At 38.9% G+C, this 24286-nt stretch overlaps 1 protein-coding gene across 3 annotated transcripts in view; it reads right to left on the bottom strand.

The window, feature by feature from the left end:
* Positions 1-24286, bottom strand: part of SLC4A4 (solute carrier family 4 member 4) — a 366663-nt gene that overhangs the window by 76515 nt on the left and 265862 nt on the right. For all 3 annotated transcript variants that reach the window (XM_040237036.1, XM_040237034.1, XM_040237035.1), the window contains exons 13-14: positions 8585-8718; positions 794-1065 (exon numbers count right to left, since the gene is read on the bottom strand). In XM_040237036.1, coding sequence (XP_040092970.1) covers positions 794-1065; positions 8585-8718 — 406 coding nt within the window. The remainder of the gene's footprint in view (positions 1-793; positions 1066-8584; positions 8719-24286) is intronic.

Below are 24286 nucleotides of genomic sequence, written 5' to 3'. Positions count from 1 at the left end.
ACCAAATTTAGCATTTTTTTTGTGATGAAGTTCTTATGCTGACTCAGGTTTAGCAAGATGGATATCAAAGTGCTAGGTTTTATAGAATCATATTCTTTACTAAGAAGTTATTTTCACATCTTTCCTAAGTCTAGAATATAAATATCTAAGACCATAATATTCTTCTTTCATTTCTTTTATTCCTTCCTTCCCTTTCCTTTCGTATTTACATTGTCTAGCACAGATGAACTATAAAGCTCTATTTTATCACTAGGTGATTCTAGTCTGAATTTTTTTAATTTCTTGCTTCAAATTATATAAAGTGAATTAATATTTGTTTATTCTGTACATTTAAAATAATCTACTTAGAATTTACTTAAGAAGGAGATTCCTAGAGAAATAAGAAACAGAAGTTCAGAGGACTAGGTTCATCTGGTCCTTATGTCTGTCATAGAGATACAGAGAAGATCCAGAATAATGTACACAAAATTATTTCTCACCTGTCAGAGATGATCAAGAATAAGGTACACAAAATTGCCTTGCAAATTCTGTCACTTGAGTTAGTTTCAAAGCATTGAGCTAATGTGAATGTACGTTCACATTCCAGAGCTCCTGGTTACACCTCCTGGTTGAATCACATGGCTAAGACACCTCAGGCAAAGAGACTATAAATTCAGCTGCATGGTTTCTCAGAGGAAATAAAAGAAAACCCTTTTTTGAGGATCATAAAACCAGGTGGAAAGTTTGCATGCATGGAGCCTCTGGCTTCTTCCAAATACAAGGTAAGCATAAACACTAAGCATGATGTTCTGACCTGGGTCGGGCGGCATACAAACACAGGAAAATTGAGTATTGTAGCCCACTTTGAAGTTGGAGTTGATGGGGTAGTAATCAGCTAGCTTGATCATCTTCTTGAAAGCATCGTAGATAAAAATGAAGCTAATCAGAGAAGAAAAGCCCTCTTCAGTGAAGCGAGTGAAGTACTGAACCAGAAAGCTGGCATCGGTGGCTACTAAAATGAGACACAGAAAGGCCGACCAGAGGCCGATCCAAAGGCGAAACTCCAAATAGTCAAAATTATGGTCCCTGGAAAGAAGAAAAAAAGGTATTTAGACTCCTCCTCCATGGAACACAAACTGCAATACAAAAGTACCAAACGACTGTAGAGTAATTGTTAAAAATATAAGATCACTTATAGCTACTAGATATAAAGATCATTCTTAATTTTATCCAGAAAGTATTACCTTTAGGATTTGGCCTAATGACACTAGCCTGAGAAATAATTCACGTGTTTGAGAAAAAAGCACAAGAGTAATCGTACCATTTGAATGTAAATGACTCATTAATTTTCTTCTTGTATTGATTCTTTTATCATTATGGAGTATCCTTTATCATTCTTTATGGTCTTTGTTTTAAAGTCTATTTTGTCTGATATGAATACTGTGACCCCTGCTTTCTTGTCGTTTCTGTCTGCATGAAATATCTTTCCCTATCCCCTCACTCAATCTTCTCATTCAAATTGATGATCCCTATGTAGAAAAAATAAACAGTTTGAAAGCGTAACACTGGTACCTAGCACATGTTCAATAACTGTTTTGGGAGCTTTCTGGTTAAGAAAGTATTTTCTCTTCCCCAAGTCATCAAAGTCTACTGAGAAAGACAAACTGATAAACATAATCACAACGCAAAATCCTAAGTGATACCTAAAGTTCCCACAGAGTGTCACAGAAGTGGGACTACTTTGGGCTCAGCAAGGTGGTGGGGATAGATAATCTTGCAGAAAAAAACTAAAAGTATTTAGGGATAAGCAAGAACTTTTGAGATAGACCAGGGAGGGTCAGGTCAGGAAGACGAAAAAGAGTGCTCAAGGAGACGTGTAGCATGAACTGCATGCAATGCCCCTTGTGAACTGAGTGTCACCAATACAGGGAGATGGGATCAAATGAGTTTGAGTCAGCTGTAGTGAGGTGGACGAACCTAGAGCCTGTTACACAGAGTAAAGTGAATCAGAAAGAGAAAAGCAAATATCACACATTAATGGATATATGGGGAGTCTAGAAAAATAGTACTAATGAACCTATTTGCAGGGAAGGAATGGAGATACAGAAGTAGAGCATGGTCTTATGGACACATCTGGGGAAGAAGAGGGTAGGACAAATTGAGAAAGTAATATTGACATATATGCACTACCAGGTATAAAATAGATAACTAGTTGGAAGCTGCTATATACACAAGGAACCCAGCCTGGTGCTCTGTGATGACCTAGAGGAGTGGGATGGGAGCAGGGAGGGAGCTCAAGAGGAAGAGGACATATATATATATATAATATATAATTATGACTGATTCCCACTGTTGTACAGCAGAAACCAACACAACACTGTAAAGCAACTGTCCTCCAATTAAAAAGTAAAAATAAACAAATGATTCAATATTTAAAAAAAGAATATGATGCCTCCATTTAAGTAGGCCATTTTTCAATACCCTTTTCACTTCTTACAAGTGAATTAGTTCAAGATTCATATTTAGGAAAACATGGGTCAAGGTTGGCATTTTACCACTACACAGCCATTATTTTACAATTATGTGGACAGTGCATTTAGTTTTTTTTTTTAATCATCATTTGCAATGAAAAAACAGATATTGGTAATCACATTTCTTGTATGAGAAAAAAATAAATCAAGGATCATTCATGCTTAAAGCTCTATGGCTTTCCTTTTATACAATGAGTTTCTGATAACTGACAGCCACATGTTTTAATGCTTCCCCAAAGACATCATGTCCACATGTCCATTACCAACAGCCTAGTCTAGGCCACCAAGAAGCTTTTCCCTGATTCTTGTAAGAACCTCCTTACTAATATCCATGCTTGCCTTGCTCAAAGCTGTTTTCCACATCACAGCCAAAATAACCTTTTCAAATGTAAATCAAATGTCCTAGTTTAAAGTCTTTTGGTGGCTTTGCACTGCTCTTAGAATAAAAATTCAAATTCTCTTCCTAACACAATGTCTGGTGCATAAAAGGGTTCCAATAAAACTATACCTGCAGGCTACAACTTGAAAGTTGTAGTGTCAGAAAGTTACTAACACTGGTTTATGAGCTATCACAGGTACCCAAGTGATGACCAACCAAAACTTTTTACTGAATATTAGAATTAAAAGTTGCTTGATTTCATATGTCAACTGGACTAGGCCGTGAGGTACTCAGGTATTGGGTCATACATTATTCTGGGTGTTTAAGGGTAGTTTGGGTAAGGTTAACATTTAAATTGGTAGACGTGAGTAAAGCAGATTGCCTTCCATAATGAGAGTGGGCTGCATCCAGTCAGTTCTTCAACTGAAAAGAACAAAAAGGCCAGCTTCCCTCAAGCAAGAGAAGACTCTCCAGCAGACAGACTGCCTTTGGACTTGATCGGTAACATAGGCACTGCCTAGTTCTCCAGCAGAAGGCCTTGGAACTGGAACATCAGTTCTCCTGGGTCTTCAGGTTGCTAAGCCACCTTGCAGGTTTTGGACTTGCCAGCCTCTAGAACTGTGTGAGCCAATTAGTTATGATAAATCTCTTATAGATGAATATACACATCATATTGGTTCTGTTCCTCTGGAGAATCCTAATTAATCACCAAGTGGTCATATGTGCCTCACTTTATGGATGAAGATACCAAGGCCAATGGAAACTAAGCCATTTATCCAATGTCAAGGTTTAAATGGCAGAGCTGGACCAGAAACCAATTCTCTGTACTACTGGACAGGTTCTTTTAAAAATTACAGTGTGGTTCTTCCTGTTCAATTTATATTCTGTGTGTGTGTGTGTGTGTGTGTGTGTGTGTTAGTTGCTCAGTTGTGTCTGACTCTTTGAGATCCCATGGACTGTAGCCCATCAGGCTTTTCTGTCCATGGAATTCTCCAGACAAGAATACTAGAATGAGTTGCCATTTCCTGCTCCAGCTCCCTGACTCAGGGATTAACTTTGGGTCTCGCGCACTGCATGTGGATTCTTTACCATCTGTGCTACCAGGGAAGCCCCAGCACATGAGTGGGCCTTAACATCACTGTCCTCTATTTCCTTCCTATCAAATCACACACATTGGAATACATTACCAAAGCAGGAGATTAGTAACACTTGGGTAGAAAGTTATCTTCTACAGATTTCCCAAAATCTTTCTAAAGACATCTTTGACATTTCTTCACAGTTCCCTTCATGTCTGGAACCCCAGTGTTTAATCCTATGCATGTCTTTCTGAGATAAGTAGACTCTAGAAAAAGCTAAATTCTAGGAGTTTACACTATAATTTACATTATCACACAATGAGTCAGAGCCTAGAAACAGTTTTATTACTTCAGACATTTTCCTTAAAACAAAGTTTTAAACAATTACCTAGTTTTGCTTTCCTAACAAGATTAAAGTTAGAACAATCCTTAAAATGTTCTAAGACTGCTAATGTTTGTTTACAGAATTGATGTTTACAGGACAGGATAAGAAATAATCTAGTCATCAGCTAATGGTCAGGAACACTATCAGTTTGAGTACAAAGGGGAAAAATGCATGTATAAACTTGAATCTTAGGACCTAAACAGGATACCCAAAACAGCTCCTCTAAAATACTTAAATACTCCCAGAGTGTCTCTGTAAGAATAACCCTCATAAATTCACTAATACCAATCACTCCATTAGGAAAGTGATATGTTTACAGCAGCAAGAAGAAAGAGGAATAAAAGATGAGAAACTTTAAACAAGCCAATCAACAGTAATGACTACAATAAAAGGCAATGTTAATGTCCAGTAAGACTATCAGGCCCCTTGGTGCCAAGTTTAAATAGCAATTAAATTATAAAAAGTTATAAGCTACAGAAAGGAAATGATAGTAGAGACCAAAGAAACTATGATGAGTTAGAAGGACAAAATCAGTGTATATTTTTTTGGTAACACTCAATGTTTCTAGAGATTTACATGATAGTTTTGAGCAGCAGAAACCCAAAGGTATAGGAAAACCGAAGAACTTACCTTTGAAGCATGTTTCAGAAATCAGTCACTGAAAAATATAAACTCCCTAAACTGAATGAATAAATCCAGGTACTTAATAGAAGACAGTAATGATTTGAAGGCCTACAAGTAAACTGCTCAAATAATATAAGAAATAAATTAATAAATGACCAAATGACAAACAAGATAAAATCCAACTTTAATCACAAGGTTTTTATATGACTTAGACCACACTGCTTAAACTCCCTTCAGATTTCTCCCAGAAGAAAAGGAAAAGGAATCCGATTATTGTTGTTAAATCATGTCCAACTCTTTTCCAACTCAATGGACTGTAGCCCACCAGGCTCCTCTGTCCATGGGATTTCCCAGGCAAGAATACTGGAATGGGTTGCCTTTTCCTTCTCCGGGGGATCTTCCTGACCTGGGGATCAAACCCATGCCTCCTGCACTGGCAGGTAAGTTCTTTACCACTGAGCCACGAGGGAAGCCCATTACTGAAATACAGTGTGTAAAAATAGTTCAAAAGAGATTGCAGAATTGGAGAAACAAAACTATGTGTGTTTTGGAAAGTTGTGAGCTATTCTTTCATTTTGTTACTAATTTTAAAAAGAAACAGCATATCATTCATATGCCTTTTTGTGGTTTTCCAGTTGATAAGGCAAATATTAAATCCTGTATTCCAAGTCAGAGATAAATCTGTGGATTATTTGGAGTTACTGTTTAGGTCCATTAAGCTTACAAAACAAGAATTTATCTATTTCTCAAAAAAACAAAGAAGGTAAAATATGATGGGGAAAACCTGGGCAAAAGATAGTAAAACACTTTCTTTACTGAAGGATTTCTCAGATCACTTAGTAAACTGAAGGGTAAAGTGAATTACCAATAGGGGGATACAATAAGTAATGTACAGCACTTCCTAGACTTATTGGGATCACAGATTTTTCTTTTTCATTGAGAATCTAATGGAACTAGTAAGTGATGAAACACACTTTGGGAAACAGTGGACTCCACAAATACTCTGTATCTAGACATATCAGCACTGCTGTTACCGTATGTAAGCAAATGATATAGCATTGTGAATAAAAGAATAACGTCTGCCACATAAGTGTCATGTTACTTGGTGATGGATTTAAAGCACAGTTTCTCAAATGTTTCTTGTTGCTTTACAGCTGTTTTCAAATAAATCACTTGAAGCTATGTTTAAGTTTCCAATTTTGATGAAACAGAAGGAAAAATGAGAAAGGAACTTGCTTAGCAAAAGGAAATAATCTCGATCCTACAATTATCTAAAGCAAACCAGGGTGCAAACATTTTCTGTAGATTAAGGCTCTGATCACATTGTATACAATAAATCTTTCTGCAAAGGTTGCACCGCAAAGGTTGTACAGTTGTCCCTGTTTATAGAATGTGCTTGTTTAATCTTCCCACAAAGGCTTTCTTGTCTCACATGATGTTTTCTTAAACATATAAAAACTGTTTGACTCTTTCTATAAACTGACAGGAGCAGAATTTTTTCCAATGGTCTCCTGAGAATTATAATGGAGGAATTTCTGGTAATGATCTACAGAGAACATTACTTAAAATCTGAAGCTTTCAGTGTTTGGAAGACCTTTAATTTTTGCCCTCAACCCAGTTTTCAAAACGCTCGTTTTAAATTCTCATTCCCTCTTCTCTCGTGATCACTTTTGACAGCATACAAGGCTTCTTTCTTTCTTTTTTTTCTTTTAGTAATTTTTATCCCTCTAAGTTGATTTTGTAAGATTTCATTTATCTATTTGTCCGTTATTTATGACTGTACTGTGTCTTCGCTGCTGTGCAAAGGCCTTCTCCAGCTGTGGAGCACAGGCTCTAGGCACACGAGCTCAGTAGTTGTGGCGCAAGGCCTTAGTGGCTCCAAGGCATGTGGGATCTTCTTGGACTACGGATCAAACTTGTGTGCCCTGCATTGGCAGGCAGAGTCTTAATCACTGGAACACCAGGGAAGTCCCCACACAATTTCAAAGCCTACTATTTGAGTCCTTAAGTGTACGAGGCATTAAGTGGGTATTAACATTTCTAACATTAAAATCCTAAAACTGTATAATGGTAGAAGTATATGGAAATTCCAACAAGGAATGCTAGCAAGCCATATGAAGTTCTGCAATATCTGTGTACTGAGATCTACCAGTAAAGGCAGTTCTCTCTCAGAGGTATCAAGTTCATTAGAAAGAAGCTGGAATTCCCAATTTGATTTTGAAGCCATTTGTGCGCTAATGTGGCTATTTAGATAATGTGGTTAATTCAATTTTCCCCATCTTAAAATGATCCATCAATTTCTAAAAGAAAATACTGGTACCACAATTGCCAAGCCCATTAGTAACGTCTAGTGATTCCACAAGAGGTTTAGGCTCTGGAGTCAGAAAGCAGGGATTCAAATCCCCGCCCTGCCAATGACTGGCTGATGCAGCCTTCAGCAATTTATTACCCACTCTGTGCCTGCTCTCTCATCGATAAAACAGGATCTAGTCCCTACTTCACAGGACTGCTACAAGAAATAAATGAGGGAGTACACGAAATGCACTTAGGACAATACTTGGAACACGGCCAAGCACTCAATGAATGTTAGCTGTTACCCAGTTGATTCTAGAAATCCATCATTAGTTAAGAACACAGGAATGGGATTTAGGAGCCGTGGCCCACGGGAACACCCGGCCTCTTCCACAGACAAGCTATGTCACCTTGAACAAGTCACTTCACTCCTCCAGTGTCAGTCAGGATCATAGCAGGAGATTCAAGGCAACCTCAGATGGGATTCCGAGGAAAACTTTAAAGACGTGAGCTATTTACAGAGGAATGAGTAACAAAAATGGCAAGGTTCTCAGGGACTAGAGATGTCAGGAAGCCATTTCTACCCCCGTCCCCTGCCCCCCGCAACAGCTTAGAAAGGCCAAGGGAAGAAGAGTCACCAGGGCCTGGCGAGGGCAGAGCCAGGGTGGGGGAGCCACCGATGGAACAAGCCACTGCCAGACTGCCCGGGAGAGCAGCGACCGAGCGGAGTGGGGGAAGCAGACACGCCCTGACCTCTCTGCCTTCCTGTGCTCCTGAGGCTCTGCGTTATCCACACCCAACAGGAAGCCAGAGGGCAGAGGAGCCTGCGTGCTGGGGTCCACCGGAGACAGCCTCCAGAGGCACAAAGCAGGACAATAAGGCAGAGAAAAATGAGGACGGAGGAGAGGCAACGCGACAGAGGGACCTCCACTGAACCAGATGCTAGCACCTGCCGGGTGACTTAATCTCTGAGGGCCTCTCAATCTCCAGATGCTAAAATTTCCAAATCCACTTAACTACTATTCTGTGCAGGCTTCCCTGGTGGCTCAGACAGTAAAGAGTCCACCTGCAATGCAGGAGACCTGGGTTTGATCCCTGGGTCACAAAGATCCTCTGGAGAAAGGAATGGCAACCCACTCCAGTATTCTCGCCTGGAGAATCCCATGGACAGAAAGGCCGGGGGGGCTACAGTCCTTGGGGTTGCAGAGAGTCAGATGCAACTGAGGAACTTTCAGTTCATTATTCCGTGCTGTGTCTAGACTGTGAATGTTCTACAACTCAACAACTCTAATTTATAATTTGATATCTAAATACATACTTGCTGAAATTAAACAGAAGTCTCTCAAAAACGAGAACAGGTCCTGTGCTGCTCAAAATAGTGAGTGGTTGACCAGCAAAGAGGCAAAAGATGGCTCCAGAGACAGCAGTACCCAGGAAACTCTCCAACACACCCTAATAGAAAGAAAACAGAGGTGTTAATAGAAACATGCCTTATTTCTTTTCATGTGTGATGTCACTAGGGGAATCAAACCACATGAGCATGCTATTTTGAGGGCTTTCACAAACATATCAAACACATGCAAAGAATATTGATTTTTACCAATATGGATATCACCTTCTATTTCACACACATATGATTTAGCCATTCCTGCCTATTCCAAGGGTTGAACTGCTCCTAAGTACTAAAATGACTGTAATGACTAGCAGTTGACTACAGAAGGCAAAGGATGACTCCAATACTCTTTTAAAAAAATATTAATTGACACTTCCATACATAAAATCACACAATACAATCCCACCAAGTGTGTAGAAGTGATTTAGTACTTCTGGTGTTGTTCTCTCCGTGGTTACTTTCAGTATTTGTTTTAGCTGAATTTCACTTTGCACACAGCAGGTACTTATAACTAGCTACATTTTATGCACAGTAGCTATTTTCTATAGATGAAAACTTTTTAAGAGGAAAGGAGAGCAAAGAGAATAGAAGAAAATGATTTGCCCTCTATCCTGCATTCTCTAAGACATCAATTCCAAAAAATAGTCTATTGCATATTCATTGTCCAGTGTAAATATACACAAGAGCTGCAAATTACTTTCTCTCTAAAGGTAATAAATGTGTGGGGACATGAGTAACTAAACCTTTGTGGCCATGTCACCCTGTAGATGTATCTCTGAGAATCAACCCATTATTGCCCCTTGGCATAATAAGAACAAAGGATTATAAATATACATATATACATACACATATATACAATATCATATAATCATATAATGTATATATATAATTATTATAAAGAAATTGGTCTTTTAAAATTGATTTACAGACCTTTAAGTGCTATCCCCACTAAAAAGCCATCCCAGGAGACTCTTATTATGATGATTACTTGAAATATTTTATGATGTGGCTTTAGAGCTAGTAATATTCTCTTCAGAATGACATTAACAATAATACATCCTTCTCTTTTAAGGGTAGGGTTCAACTGGGAAAACACAAAAGTCCTTTAGCACAGCACTATGTAATAATGAGGCTGAGGTGGAGATGGCATAAAAAAGCAAGAGTTAACAAGTAAAAAGACTAGTTCCTCACACAGTGTGCAGACACATTCTAAATACCTCAGTACACCTACTTTTGCCTAAGATGTTTAAGTCTGAGATCTGGCAGGTGAGTGTTTCAAGAGGACCCTATTTACATAACTATTGCATGGCCGAAGGGTACCATCTTGTTATTTATAGCCTTTGCACACATAATCATTCTGCACACAGCTCATTCTTCCTAGGGGAGCAGCAAGCAGAATGATAAACAAAGCCAGTAGAACCAGGCTGCATTTATGCAGAGAAGAGAGAAAAAGTTTCCCCAGTGCCCACTAAATAGTACCAGTCTTGATCTCTTATCCCTGAAGATATGGAGCTTCAGGGGGTTAAATGATATGCACAAATCCATGCTCACTGTGGCACAAGTCTTTGGAGTACGGTCACCTGCCCAGCTACTACTGCGTCCTTGGCAAAGGGAAAAGGTGTGCATGCGGCTGGGATTTTCTCAGACTTGCACTTTTTTTACCTCCTGTGCATTGACACTGGGCTTTTCATGTCTTTGTCATTTATCTTTGTGTGTGTGTGTGTGCCTTATTTTAGTGTGTGTGACATGAAAGAGTAGGGGCTGGAAGGCTCCTCATGGCAGGACAAGCCATGCTCTGGGCACAGGTGACGGGCGAAGCGTCACTGCATCATTCTCTCTCAAGCAGGGATGAGTAACTATTTCTCATCACTACTGCAGGATCAAACTAAAGCACACAGCCTGGGTGTAGGAGAGAACACAGTGAAAAAAAGGAGGAATATGAGATTAAGAACACTCTATTTGATTTGATGGGCCTCCCAGGTGGCTCAGCAGTAAAGAATCTGCCTGCCAGTGTGGGAGAGGCAGGTTTGATCTCTGGGTCTGCGAGGTCCTCTGCAGGACGAAATGGCTACCGACTCCAGTATTCTTGCCAGGAACATCCCATGGACACAGGAGCCTGGCAGGCTACAGTCAATAGGGTTGGGAAAGAGTTAAACATGACTCAGTAACTAAATAAAAACAACAACAAATTTGATTTCATGTCGCTATTAACCTCTGTGAGAGGCAAGAGCATGACACCAGCAGCATCTGTATTTCTCTTTCCCCCATCATGCTACACACCATTTCCCACATGCTCTTCAGGCACCCAGGAAACACTAAAGGAATCTAAGAAGACGCCCAAATCACACCCTAGGTCCCGCTTATCAAAGGCCAACAGCCATGACTGCTCATCCAATAAAGATAACAACTAATCTCTTCCCGAAAACAGCTTTGATTTATGGCAAGTCACGTGATCGTTTAAAAGGTAAGATTATTTTTATTTCAGTACTTGATCCTTTGCTAAGTGCTACAGTTTCCATTTGTTGCTGACAATTTTAAAACAGAGACAGATGATTTATTATACACATTACACTGGAAACTTGCTTAAACTCAGAGGTGTTTCCAGTGTTTCTGAGAAAAGAACTATTTTCACCACATTTTGACATGTTGCTCTTGACAATATAGAAATTTAAAAAAATAATCTCATGCAATGAATAACTTTAACTAGAATTTACAGTAATCTGTAAAGTAAACTATCAAAAAAGCCCTTTTTGACTTATTATAGTCAGTGTTCATGAATATAAAAAGGAAATAATGTGTGGATGTGTGCATTTTTAATAGCTATGGCTCATAAAAACACTTCTGCATCTGATTCCCCACAGAGGTACACACTCCCTAGCAATTCATGAGAATGTAATGTACATGGCTGAACTCTGAGCAGGGCAGAATCAGGTGCAGCAAAGCACTCCAGCTCCACTTTGATTGGGTTTTTATTTTATTCCATTTCCGATCAGATGATACCCACTGTGTAACAGAGGAAGGAGCTAATAACTTGCCCTTGGAAAACCCAGAGACTGGACTCTGTTCTTCCACCAAAGAGCTGATGACCTTGGGAATGTCACTTAACCTTTGTCAATTTCAGTTTCTTCATGCAGGAGAAAAACATGGAGGCATAGTACATATACTGTACAGTATAAAAATGGACTCTGGAGTCAGATCACCTCAAGTTGACATCCAGACTGTATACCATTTACTCTGTAATGACTTAAACAGGTTACTTAACCTCTCTGTGCCTTGTAATGTGAACATCATGTCTAATGTTTATCACAGTCATTGACAGATGTGTTTTTGATGAACAGTATAGTCTAAAGGAGATCAATCCTGGGTGTTCCTTGGAAGGAATGATGCTAAAGCTGAAACTCCAGTACTTTGGCCGGCCACCTCATGCGAAGAGTTGACTCATTGGAAAAGACCTTGATCCTGGGAGGGATTGGGGGCAGGAGGAGAAGGGGATGACAGAGGATGAGATGACTGGATGGCATCACTGACTCGATGGACGTGAGTCTGAGTGAACTCTGGGAGTTGGTGATGGACGGGGAGGCCTGGCATGCTGCAATTCATGGGGTCGCAAAGAGTCGGACATGACTGAGCGACTGAACTGAACTGAACGTATACATCAGTCCCTGATTCTGGGAAAGATGGAGGGCAGAAGGAGAAGAGGGCATCAGAGGGTGAGACGGCCAGATGGCATCACCGATGCAATGGACATGAACTTGGGCAAACTTCAGGAGAAGGTGAGGGACTGTCATGCTATAGTCCGTGGGGTCGCAAAGAGCTGGACACAACGGGGTGACTGCACAACAACAACAACAACATACACATGATGAATCTACTCAGATAAGAGATGAAGAGGCTGAACTAGGTCTCTTCCAAGGTCTCCTCCAGGTGGCTCAGCACAAACAGCAGGTCTTGGAGTCAGGGATATCGGAGTTTAATCCTAGCTCCGCTACTTACGAACTTCTCTAAATCCTAATTTTCTCCTCTGTAAAATCAATGGCTATTTCACAGGATAATTACTTGGACTGAATATGATAATACCATATAAAAAGCTAAGAATAAAGTAGAGAGATGATAAGATGCCAGTTTTCTTTTCTTCCTGCTTCCAGTCTCCTTCTTCCCAGTTACTTCTCTCTCCTTCAACAGAGGAAGGAGATGGAGCGTGACAGTCAATAGGAGCGACAGGAAAAGATGAAGATGACTCCTCAGATGAAAAGAGGCAAAAGCCTCTAGATTCTCAGTGTTTCCAGGGATGGGTGTACTGTTCAGTCATGTCCAATTCTGCGATCCCACGCACTATAGCCCTCCAGGCTCCTCTGTCCGTGGCATTTTACGGCCAAGAATACTGGATTGAGTTGTCGTGCCCTACTCAAGGGCATCTTCCCTCCAGGGATCACACTCAGGTCTGTGTGTCTCCTACACTGGCAAGTGGATTCTTTACCACTAGTGCCACCAGGAATCCACAGAAGCCTTAGACGGCAATGTTCCAGCCACTGATTTTGGTGCTTCTTTTCATTACTTGTAGTATCAAACACATGGAATTAGCCATGATAAAACAAAATGGTTTATTTCCCTTTATAGTAATGAAGTAAAAATCCACATGTAAAGCAATTTGTGAACATTTTTCTGTTCACACGAGGGTATAACATTAAACCAAAGATGTTCCTTGTTTTATAGAAGGGCCAAGAAAGTTAACTGAAGCCTCAGAAAGATCAAGCATAAAAGAAATTTGAGGGAGGGAGGTTCAAGAAGGAGGGAACATATGTATACCTATGGCTGACTCATGTTGATGTATGGCAGAAACCAACACAATACAGTAAAGCAAGTATCCTCTAATTACAAATAAATAAGTTTTAAAAAGTGATAAGAACATGAAACAAAGGAAAAAAATCTCACCATAGGAGCAAGTTTCTTTAGGAAAAAAATCCAACCACAATTGGTAGCACCAGCATTTTGTCTGTGAGCTACTTGTGATAAGTCAAGGCCATCACACCTGTCATGGCTAACACAAAGCAAATGCATTCAAGATGATAAAACATTCAACATTTATGCTGTCAACTTTAACTTTAATGCAATTTAGTACATTTAATATCTTCATATAACACTAAAGAATGACCTTTGTTGTTTTATGTCCTTTTTATTAAGAAATGTATTACTTGGATTAATAATTAACCCCAAACTGCCTTAAAATACAAAGGATTTTCTATCTCTTTGACAATTATCAACCAAGTAAAACGAGACACGGAGAAGGCGATGGCACCCCACTCCAGTACTCTTGCCTGGAAAATCCCATGGACAGAGGAGCCTAGTAGGCTGCGGTCCAGGGGGTGGCAAAGAGTCGGACATGACTGAGCAACTTCCTTTCACTTTTCACTTTCATGCACTGGAGAAGGAAATGGCAATCTACTCCAGTGTTCTTGCCTGGAGAATCCCAGGGACACGGGAGCCTGGTGGGCTGCCGTCTATGGGGTCACGCAGAGTCAGACACGACTGAAGTGACTTAGCAGCAGCAAAATGAGAAAAGAATATTTAGGGGGCAATAAATGCTAAAATATTCACCAACATTATTGTTAGATTTTAAGACTTAAAAAAAAATGTCTACTAACCATAAAAAGAAATTTCAGCCTGTATTGGTGGTAATCTATTGAAACTGTGTAGAATGTTGATCAATCAAATTAAACATCTCTAGCATTTGAATCTGAAATTTAGCCAAGAAAACTGATGCAGCCTAATGACTTTTAAACATGGCCATTGGAAATAAGCAAACAAACCTGAATTACCTGCAGATCAGATCCCCAACATAAAGCCACAAGATCAAAAATAAGTGATGAGATGATGCAAGTACCTAAATCAAATTTGAGTCACGTGAAAAATATCTCAGAGGGTTGTTTTTGTTTGTTTTGTTTTTTGTTTTTTAGGGAAAAGAAATACTGAATTTTTATTTCCACTTTAGGTTTCCCAGGCGGCTTTGTGGTAAAGAATCTGCCTGTCAGTGCATGAGTACAGGAGACACATGTGGGAAAGATTCCCTGGAAAAGGAGAAGGAAATGGCATCCACTTCAGTATCCTTGCATGGAGAATCCCATGGACAGAGGAGCCTGATGGGCTTTCGCAGGGGGTTGCAAAAGAGTCAGACACGACTGAGCAACTAAACACATCTTCACTTTGAACAACTAAATCAAGATCTCCAAAGGTCAGGTCCCAGGAATCCATAGGTTTTCAAAGTTCCCAAACTGATTTTTATATGGTCCAAATTTGAGATGCACCCATTCAGGCAATCTCCCTTCTTCTATCAAAATAAAAACTACCTGCTAGCATGGTTAATGACCAGCAGTTACACAGACCATTCACCTACACTAGGAAGGAAGACTGGATATACAACCCTCATTTTTTACTTCACCTGTGTAGCTACAGACTATAAATCAATGATTTCTCTCCTGACATATCACAGCTGCCAAATCCTTAGTGTGCCATCTCTGCCTGAAAGTGCTTTGTCGTCATAAACAGGATTTCTGTTTACACTGCCCAGCAGGAACAGAAAAAAGGAGGCAAGACTTGAAAAACAAATTATCTCTCTGCTTGAAGAAAAGTATGAGCCAAAATCTCTACTCAAGAGCTCCAGTTCCAAGTCCAATAGAATGGATAGCAAGAAAGAGAGGCTTTACAATATTGTTTTGTTTGAAGAGCTGTGAATATGTATCTAGATCCTCTGAAGTGTCCAAACATCAAATAACAGTATAACCTTACACAAAAATTAAGTCCAGATGGATGAGAAATGTAAATGAAAACATAAAAGAACTAAGATATGTGGGTAAATATTTTTCTAATCTTGGGGTGGGGAAACTGCTCTAAATATATCATGAATATAAGAAACTATAAAAGACCAAAGATTTTGACTACATAAGAATGGAGATCTTTACAGCAAAAGAAATCATAAATAAGGTTAAAAGATATATAACAGATCTAGGAAAAATACATTTGTGATATTTCTGACAAGCAAAGGGAAAATATCCTTATTATACAAAGAGTTCTTATAAGTCAATGAGAAAAAAAGAATGCCCCAAAGAGAAATATCCCAAGTGTACTTACTTATAAAGACACGTAAGTAAGCAATAAGTACGGAAGGATATTACCTCTCACTAAAAATCAAAGAAATGTAAATGGAATAAAAATGAGCCATCATTTTTAAGCCACAGAATGACAAAAATGAGAATATGAGACAAATTCTGTTTTTGCAAGAAAGTGAGCAAGCCAGCTCTCTTGTCCATTACTGGTAGAAGTTTAAATCAGTATAGCTTTGTGAAGTGTAACCTGAAATCAGTATCAAAAATAAAATAAGTATCTACTGCAATTACATTCTGCTAAAAATTTAGCTAAAGAGGTAATGACAAAGAAGGAAAGTGGAGTTTAGCACCAAGATTGTTTACAAATGAAAAGACTGAAAAAAACTAAAAGTCCACTAATAGAGAATTTATTAAGTAAATTATAGCACATACACCATGTGTATAAAGAAATGCAGCCATTAAAAACGCTGTGTTCAAGACCCATGTTGAGGTGGAAAGACTTTCTTAAAATGCTAGTTACATATATGATTGCATATATGATCTCATTTCTAGAAAATCCTACACAGTAATCTGTTTATACAAGCATTGCAAGACACAGAAAGATATTCATGAACAGGTTAATAATGGTTATTCCTAGGTCATGGATTTAAGGGCAAAACGATCTTCTATGCAATGTTTCTGTACTATTTGAATTTCGTACAATGCTTAATTTTATCTTATTCAAAACAAAGCTATTTCAAAATGATTTCAAGCTAAACACAAAATATTGTTTAGAATTTAGCATTGTTTGGGATCTTCACCACTGCTCAAATGACCATCATTTTCTGACCACCAAGAAAATAGAGTTGACAAAGGTCATTTACATGAAAAAAACAACCAAATAGGTTTCTGCTAAATGGAATTTGGTAAAACAAAAAAACAAACTTCAATCAAACAGGTTTCATTCAAAACTTATACATAAAATGAAGCAAAGTATCTAAAGTTTCTTCCAGGGACAAGGAATGACCAACATACCCTGGAGGCAAGAAAACAATGCGGTGCCCTTTACTTTGTAACTGATACACATTTATTGTTTTCTTACCAGCACAACCTAACTGGATCATTCCAACAGACAACCTTGCCCAAACTGGAATATGTTTCTGGTGCAGATTAACACGTCACCTTCTATTTCCACTTCAAGGAAGAAACACACTTTGGTACCAAAGTGTAACATTCAGGGAAGATGAAATTATTATATAGTCTTCATGCAGTAAAGTAATTATCAGCTGCTTTAATCCTGCTGTTACAAATTGCGCATGATGCTTTGTAAAGAAGTGTCTATCTTATTGAGGAATATCATATATGAGTAAGAAATGATACATTTCCAGCTTAAGCAGATTGATCGAATATTCTCAGCACAGCAGTATGTTAAAATAAAGCCTCAAAGTTGGAGATGCCAAATTTATATTTATAAATGTTCCTTATTATGAAACAAGTTCCCTTAAAATGTGCTCTGTTAGGCTCCATAAATATCACAAAATTCAACAAATTCTAAAATCCTAAAAATCTTACGGTCTTCTTTTACTAAAAGGTTTGTGAAAGTAGGATTATATTTATTCCTGAAAAAAATTTAAATTACTTTCTTCACTCAGTCTTCACTCTAGACTGTGCTCAGTCATTCACAACCAACAACAGTCAATTTAAATTAAACCACTTCTCTGTGTTCCATAAAGCTAAGAAGGACAGCTTTGAAATAACAGACTTGCCACAAAGTATCAAAACAATGTTCCTTATATCAGTATCTTACCCACAGACTAACCTATTCATAAATATTTGTTAAATCGACATTTAACAATTTAATTAATAGAACAGTATACCCACTTGGCAACCAAGAATATAAATCTAATGCAATGAGTTCAACGCATGGTCGTAAGAGACTTTAGTTGTGGGAAGGACATGTTTTTAGGATAGTGAAGATAAAAGCCCTTATTTTTACTTAACAGTATGGCAGGGCTCAGTGGTAAAGAATCTACCTGTCAATGCAGGAGACAAGGATTCAGTCCCTGGGGTCAGGAAGATCCCCTGGAGGAGGAAATTGCAACGCACTTCAGTATTCTTGCCTGGAAAATCCTATGGACACAGGAGCCTGGCAGGCTACAGTTCATGGGTTGCAAAGAGTCAGACATGACTGAGGGGAGAGCTTCCTGGGTGGTTCAGATGGTAAAGAATTTGCCTACAATGCAGAATATATGGCTTGGATCCCTGGGCTGGGAAGATTCCCTAGAGAAGGGAATGGCTATCCACTCCAGTATTCTTGCCTAGAGAATTCCATGGATAGAGGAGCCTAATGGGCTACAGTCCATGGGGTCACGAAGTGTCAGACATGACGGAGGGACTAACACACTTTCACTTCATGGCAAGGGGAATAGAGCATTCTAACAGTGGAGCTTACTGAAAAGGGCAATGAGAACACTGCATATTCTTGGACCTCAGAAAGCCAATGCTCTAATACTTTGTTGCTTAAGAACAGGAAACAAGCCAGGGCTAGATCCCAGAAGAATGTAAGGTCAACTCTTGGCAAAGCAGTTCAGTTACTCCCAGAAGCCCAGGCTAAACTTTAACTGCCTACACTTAAGGAATCCATGCACACCCACTCTGGAAGCTTCAGAGTCCTCTCAAAGAAGCATGATGGCTCAAATGTATGTGGCAAGTTGGAGAATTCATGCAGCTATCTACGCTGCCATTATAACTTGATTATATCTGGAGAGAGTTCAGAAAAACATCTACTTCTGCTTTATTGATTATACTAAAGCCTTTGACTGTGCGAAAGTGAAAGCGAAAGCCACTCAGTCCTGTCCAACTCTTTGCGACCCTATGGATTATACAGTCCATAGAATTCTCTAGGCCAGAATACTGGAGTGGGTAGCCTTACCCTTCTCCAGGGCATCTTTCCAACCCAGGGATCGAACCCAAGTCTCCCATATTACAGGCGGATTCTTTACCAGCTGAGCCACAAGGGATCACAACAAACTGTGGAAAATTCTTAAAGAGATGGGAATACCAGACCACCTGGCCTGCCTCCTGAGAAATCTGTATGCAGGTCAAGAAGCAGCAGTTAGAACTGGACATGGAAAAACAGACTGGTTCCAAATAGGAAAGGAGTATGTCAAGGCTGTATATTGTCACCCTACTTATTTAATTAATATGCAGAGTATATCATGCGAAATGCCAGGCTGGATGAAGCACAAGCTGGAATCAAGATTACCAGGAGAAATATCAATAACCACAGATATGCAGATGACACAACCCACAGAAAGCGAAGAAGAACTAAACAGCCTCTTGATGAAAGTGAAAGAGGAGAGTGAAAAAGTTAGCTTAAAACTCAACATTCAGAAAACTAAGATCATCATGGCATCTGGTCCCATCACTTCATGGCAAATAGATGGGGAAATAATGGAAACAGTGAGAAACTTTGGGGAAATAATGGAAACAGTGAGAGACTTTATTTTCCTGGGCTGCAAAATCACTGAAGATGGTAACTGCAGCCATGAAATTAAAAGATGCTTATTCTTTAGAAGAAAAGCTATGACAAACCTAGATAGCATATTAAAAAGCAGAGACATTACTTTGCCAACAAAGGTCCATCTAGTCAAAGCTATGGTTTTTCCAGTAGTAATGTACAGATGTGAGAGTTGGACTATAAAGAAAGCTGTGCTGAAGAATTGATGCTTTTGAACTGTGGTGTTGGAGTAGATTCTTGAAGAGTCCCTTGGACTGCAAGGAGATCCAGCCAGTCCATCCTAAAGGAAATCAGTCCTGAATATTCATTGGAAAGAGTGATGCTGAAGCTGAAACTCCAATACTTTGGCCACCTAATGTAAAGAACTGACTCAATGGAAAAGACCCTGATGCTGGGAAAGATTAAAGGTGGGAGGAGAAGAGGCCGACAGAGGATGAGATGGTTGGATGGCACCAACTCGATGGACATGAGTTTGAGTAAACTCCGGGAGTTGGTGATGGATAGGAAAGCCTGGTGTGCCGCAGTCTGTGGATGGGGTCACAAAGAGTTGGACATGACTAAGTGACTGAACTGAACTGACTGGAGCCTCTGGAGTCTCAGTTGATTTATTTTGAACACAGTTCCATGGGAAATGATCCATATGCCTCTCAAGATTTGCTTCAAAATAGGTGTGTGCATATGTATATACACAAACACACACACATAAATGTAATATATATATATTACACATATATGTGTGATTATTGAATTTACATAACTGAGAATGTATGTGAATACTAATTACATATATATTTCTTCTCTGAAATGAATGCTGAAATGTAAATTCCTGTCATTGAGTAGGCAAGACCTCCTGAAGAGAAGTTGGCAGAAGAGTTTGCTTAAACGACACCAGTGTGGGTGACTCACTCGTGTTTTCACAACATACTTCTGCCCAGCATCCATGTCTATTTGTAGCCTCACAATAAAGGTCCTACGTGAACGTCTCTCAGCTGCCCGCCTCTAAAAGCAAGGACACTGTACTCAGTTGACTCATTTGAGCTGCCTGTGCTTTTGTGAATAACCCACTGCTACATTCATGAAGGAATGTGATACAATTGAAGATTATTTCAGGCTATGCCAATGTTTTTCTGCTCAGTTCTGATCTAGTGTTTAGAAAGTCAAATGAAGAAAGATTTCACCCCTTTAAACAGGTCCACTACAGACCACTACTGGTATCTCGGGGGAGCATAAAAAAGATTGCTTTATCAACTCTAGATTGTAAATACCATCAGAATAGGGATTCTTACCTACTTTGGTCATGTTATCTGTATCCTCAACACTTAAAACAATGCCTGGTATACAGTAGATACCCAATAAATATTCACAAAGGAATATATCAACGTCTGCCTTAGACTGGTGGAATAAGCTGGGCCTTGACACCAAATCCACAAAGTATTTTCTTTTCCTGATGCCAAGTCAAGAAGACATTTACTGCCAGAGCATCAAAACCTCTGTATGTTATAAGATGGCCAACAGGCTCATGAAGAGATGGTCAACATCACTAATTATTAAAGAAATGAAAGCCAAAACTACAGTGAGAGTTTTCATCTCACACTGGTCAGAGTGGCTGTCATTTAAAAAATCTACAAATAACAAATACTAGAAAGGGTATGGAGAAAATGGAACCCTCTTACACTGTTAGTAGGCATGTAAACTGGTGCAGCCCTATGGAAAACAGGATGCAGGTTCCTTAAAAAATCAGGAACAGAGTTGACATATGATCCAGCAATCCCTCTCCTGGGCATATATTTAGGAAAAAAACCCGATAATTCAAAAAGATGCATGCACCCCAATATCCATATCGCAAAAAACACCTCTGTATGTTAAAGAACATATCCTTTCAGTTTTGAGACACTTTTCAACATATTAAATTCACCTTATTCCCTGGTCTTCAAAATAGATAAAACCAATAGATACACCCATCTAAGTCATCTACCACTGCAAGAAAACCTAATTAGATGACTATAAGCAAAATTTTTCCATATTTAAATTCTAGGACATGTAAAATTACTATGTAACTATTGAGTTGGGTATGCGTGCGCACGTCCTACTCAAATTATATTTACCCATATTATATCAAAAAAACCCCATTGAATCGATGAACTCATTTACTAACAGCATCATTCCACCCAAAAGAAATTCATAAGAGAGTATTCTGTTCAAGAAATAGCTATTAACGATCATTAATTTTTTAATCCCTGTTTTTCAATGTTTCTGCCACCCACTGAAAGTACCAAATTTTAGTATTTCACTCCACATAGTTCTTAAAACAAAAAAGTCTTCAGAAATGACATGAAGACTAAATATATGTATATATGAGTGTTAAATATATCCAACACTATTTTCATTCAGAGAAAAGTTTTAAAAAAACGAATTCAGTTTCAGTGAAACTATCAATGGAGGTTACATAATTTATTGATACAATGGTCCATTATGTCTGACAAATTATCCTCATAGGTTTCAATTAGATACTTGATTAAGTCAACTCCCAGAAGAAACATCCAGCAAATGGTCATTTTAATGGACATCCTGACACACTGAAAGCATTATATTTCTCCTCAAATCTTTAGAATCCAGAAAGTAGCTTACTCCACCAGCAAGGCCTTTCCCATAACACTTGTCACAGAGGAAAAACACAGTAACTATATATGTTAGATCACTGAATCTTTACAGAACTCGCTCATATGCAAAATAATGCCCCACCAGGAGGGATCAACAATAGACTTGAACAGATTTCTCTCTCTCTCTCTCTCTCGTTGTGAGATGCATCATTTTAAAGCTAAGTCTCATGAAGTTGAAGAGTTCAATTCAGCTTAAAAAGGCAAAAGGGTAACACATAAGAAGTGTCATTATGTCTCCATCTCAATAAGAACATTTAAAAAAAAAACACATGTTGAAAAATTATCTTCACCTGAAAGTCTATCTATATTGTGCAAGACAGAAGGAGGTTTTGCTCTTGCTACCCTCTCAAAATCACAGCTTTCTGTGATTTTTCTTTTTTTAATATAAATTTATTATTTTAATTGGAGGTTAAATACTTTACAATATTGTATTGGTTTTGCCATACCTCAACATGAATCCGCCACAGGTGTACACATGTTCCCCATCCTGAACCCCCTCCCTCCTCCCTCTCCATACCATCCCTCTGGGTCGTCTCAGTGCACCAGCCTCAAGCATCCAGTATCATGCATCGAACCTGGACCGGCGATTCGTTTCATATATTATATTATACATGTTTCAATGCCATTCTCCCAAATCATCCCACCCTCTCCCTCTCCCACAGAGTCCAAAAGACTGTTCTATACATCTGTGTCTCTTTTGCTGTCTCACATACAGGGTTAGAGTTACCATCTTTCTAAATTCCATATATATGCATTAGTATACTGTATTGGTGTTTTTCTTTCTGGCTTACTTCACTCTGTATAATCGACTCCAGTTTCATCCACCTCATTAGTACTAATTCAAATGCATTCTTTTTAATGGCTGAGTAATACTCCATTGTGTATATGGATCACAGCTTTCTTATCCATTAACATGCTCTTCAGTCGCTCAGTTGTGTCTGACTCTTCACGACCCCAAGGATTGCAGCATGCCAGGCTTCCTTGTCCTTCACTTCACATGAGGTTGCCTGTATTATCTTCTTCATGCTGGCCTCAGGGTGCTTCCCCAGTGCTTTTTTCCTCCACTTTGTTCTTTTGAATGATGTATTTTAATTATCATTAAACTTTCATTTAGATGAAGAATTAGCCATGCAATTTGAATACAGACAGATTTTGTAAAAATATCATTACTGAATTACTGTTACAATTAATTTACTCATTTTTGTCTATGAATGAGGAAAAAAGGGGAAGACACCCTCTTTGTATACTTCATCTCTGTGTCTACAATGCTTGGCTTCTATTTCCCATACTTGGGAATATACAGCTAAGTGCTTTCTGGCCAGCACAATGTAATTTTTAAAATGTTGATCATTGGCCAATATTTCAGAATCACCAGATTTCACTTAAGAATTTGAATTCCAACCTCTCTTTGAAAATCAGAAAATGAATAATGAGTGCATATCCACATGGCAACAAGGAAAGCCAAATGGCAACTGCCCCCTTTCAAAGGAGAGGGAGGTCATGGGAGGCATCACAGTGCCCAGCTGTGAGAAAACCCAAGCCAGCCTTGGAACAGTCACAGGGGGAGCCCCCAGCCCAGGCAGCAGTCACGGGAGGAAAGAAGCCCTCAGGCAACTCCAAGCTCAGCTGCCAAAACACTGGAAGTCTACAAGGACCAAAGGGAACCAGCCACCCGAGTCCATCAACCACCAAAACCGAAAGAGAAAAGGAAAAAATGGTTGTTTGAAGCCTCAGATTTGGGGTAACATGCTATGCAGTAATAGACAAAGACTAAAAGATGGAAATGCTCTTAACAAGCAAAATAAAATTGTTTAAAGTAATGTCTCCCTTTTTGCTTGGGTCAACACAGATGTCACAGAGCGTCTCTATCTTAATTTTGTGTTTAAGCAGAAATCTAAAATATGAAATGTGCCCAGGGGAGAAAACAGAAGTAGAAAAAAAGCAATCCTTTGGAAGCAGCTCTATTATTTTAAATAAGCTGGTTGGCAGCACTTATTAATGTCACATAGGTTAAACAGTAATAAGTAGTAACACAGAAGAACAGTGTTTGAAAAGGGCTTGAATCTGGTTCTTTTCAGCTTCACTCACTACTCTATACTCCACAACTAGCACAATGCCTATTTTTTTCCATAATGAATGGATCAACTAAAAGAGGTTTTGTACATATCTTTCTGATTATGGGAATTAAAAATATCTTTTCTATCACTAAAACTTCAGCTATTATGGCTACAAAAGAAGGGCAAATGCCACCTGCAAACCAAGAATAAAGCTAGAATCTTAATGGCTTAATGAGAGACAGATCCAGGAATAGGAACACCAAATCGTAGCTTTTATCCTTAAAGCTGAGTTCTTCTCATAAAGATACAAA

The sequence above is a fragment of the Oryx dammah genome, unplaced genomic scaffold (assembly GCF_014754425.2).
Source record: "Oryx dammah isolate SB20612 unplaced genomic scaffold, SCBI_Odam_1.1 HiC_scaffold_3, whole genome shotgun sequence".
NCBI classification, from domain to species: domain Eukaryota; kingdom Metazoa; phylum Chordata; class Mammalia; order Artiodactyla; family Bovidae; genus Oryx; species Oryx dammah.
The sequence above is the reverse complement of the archived record's forward strand: the minus strand, read 5'-3'. Positions and strand labels throughout refer to the sequence as shown.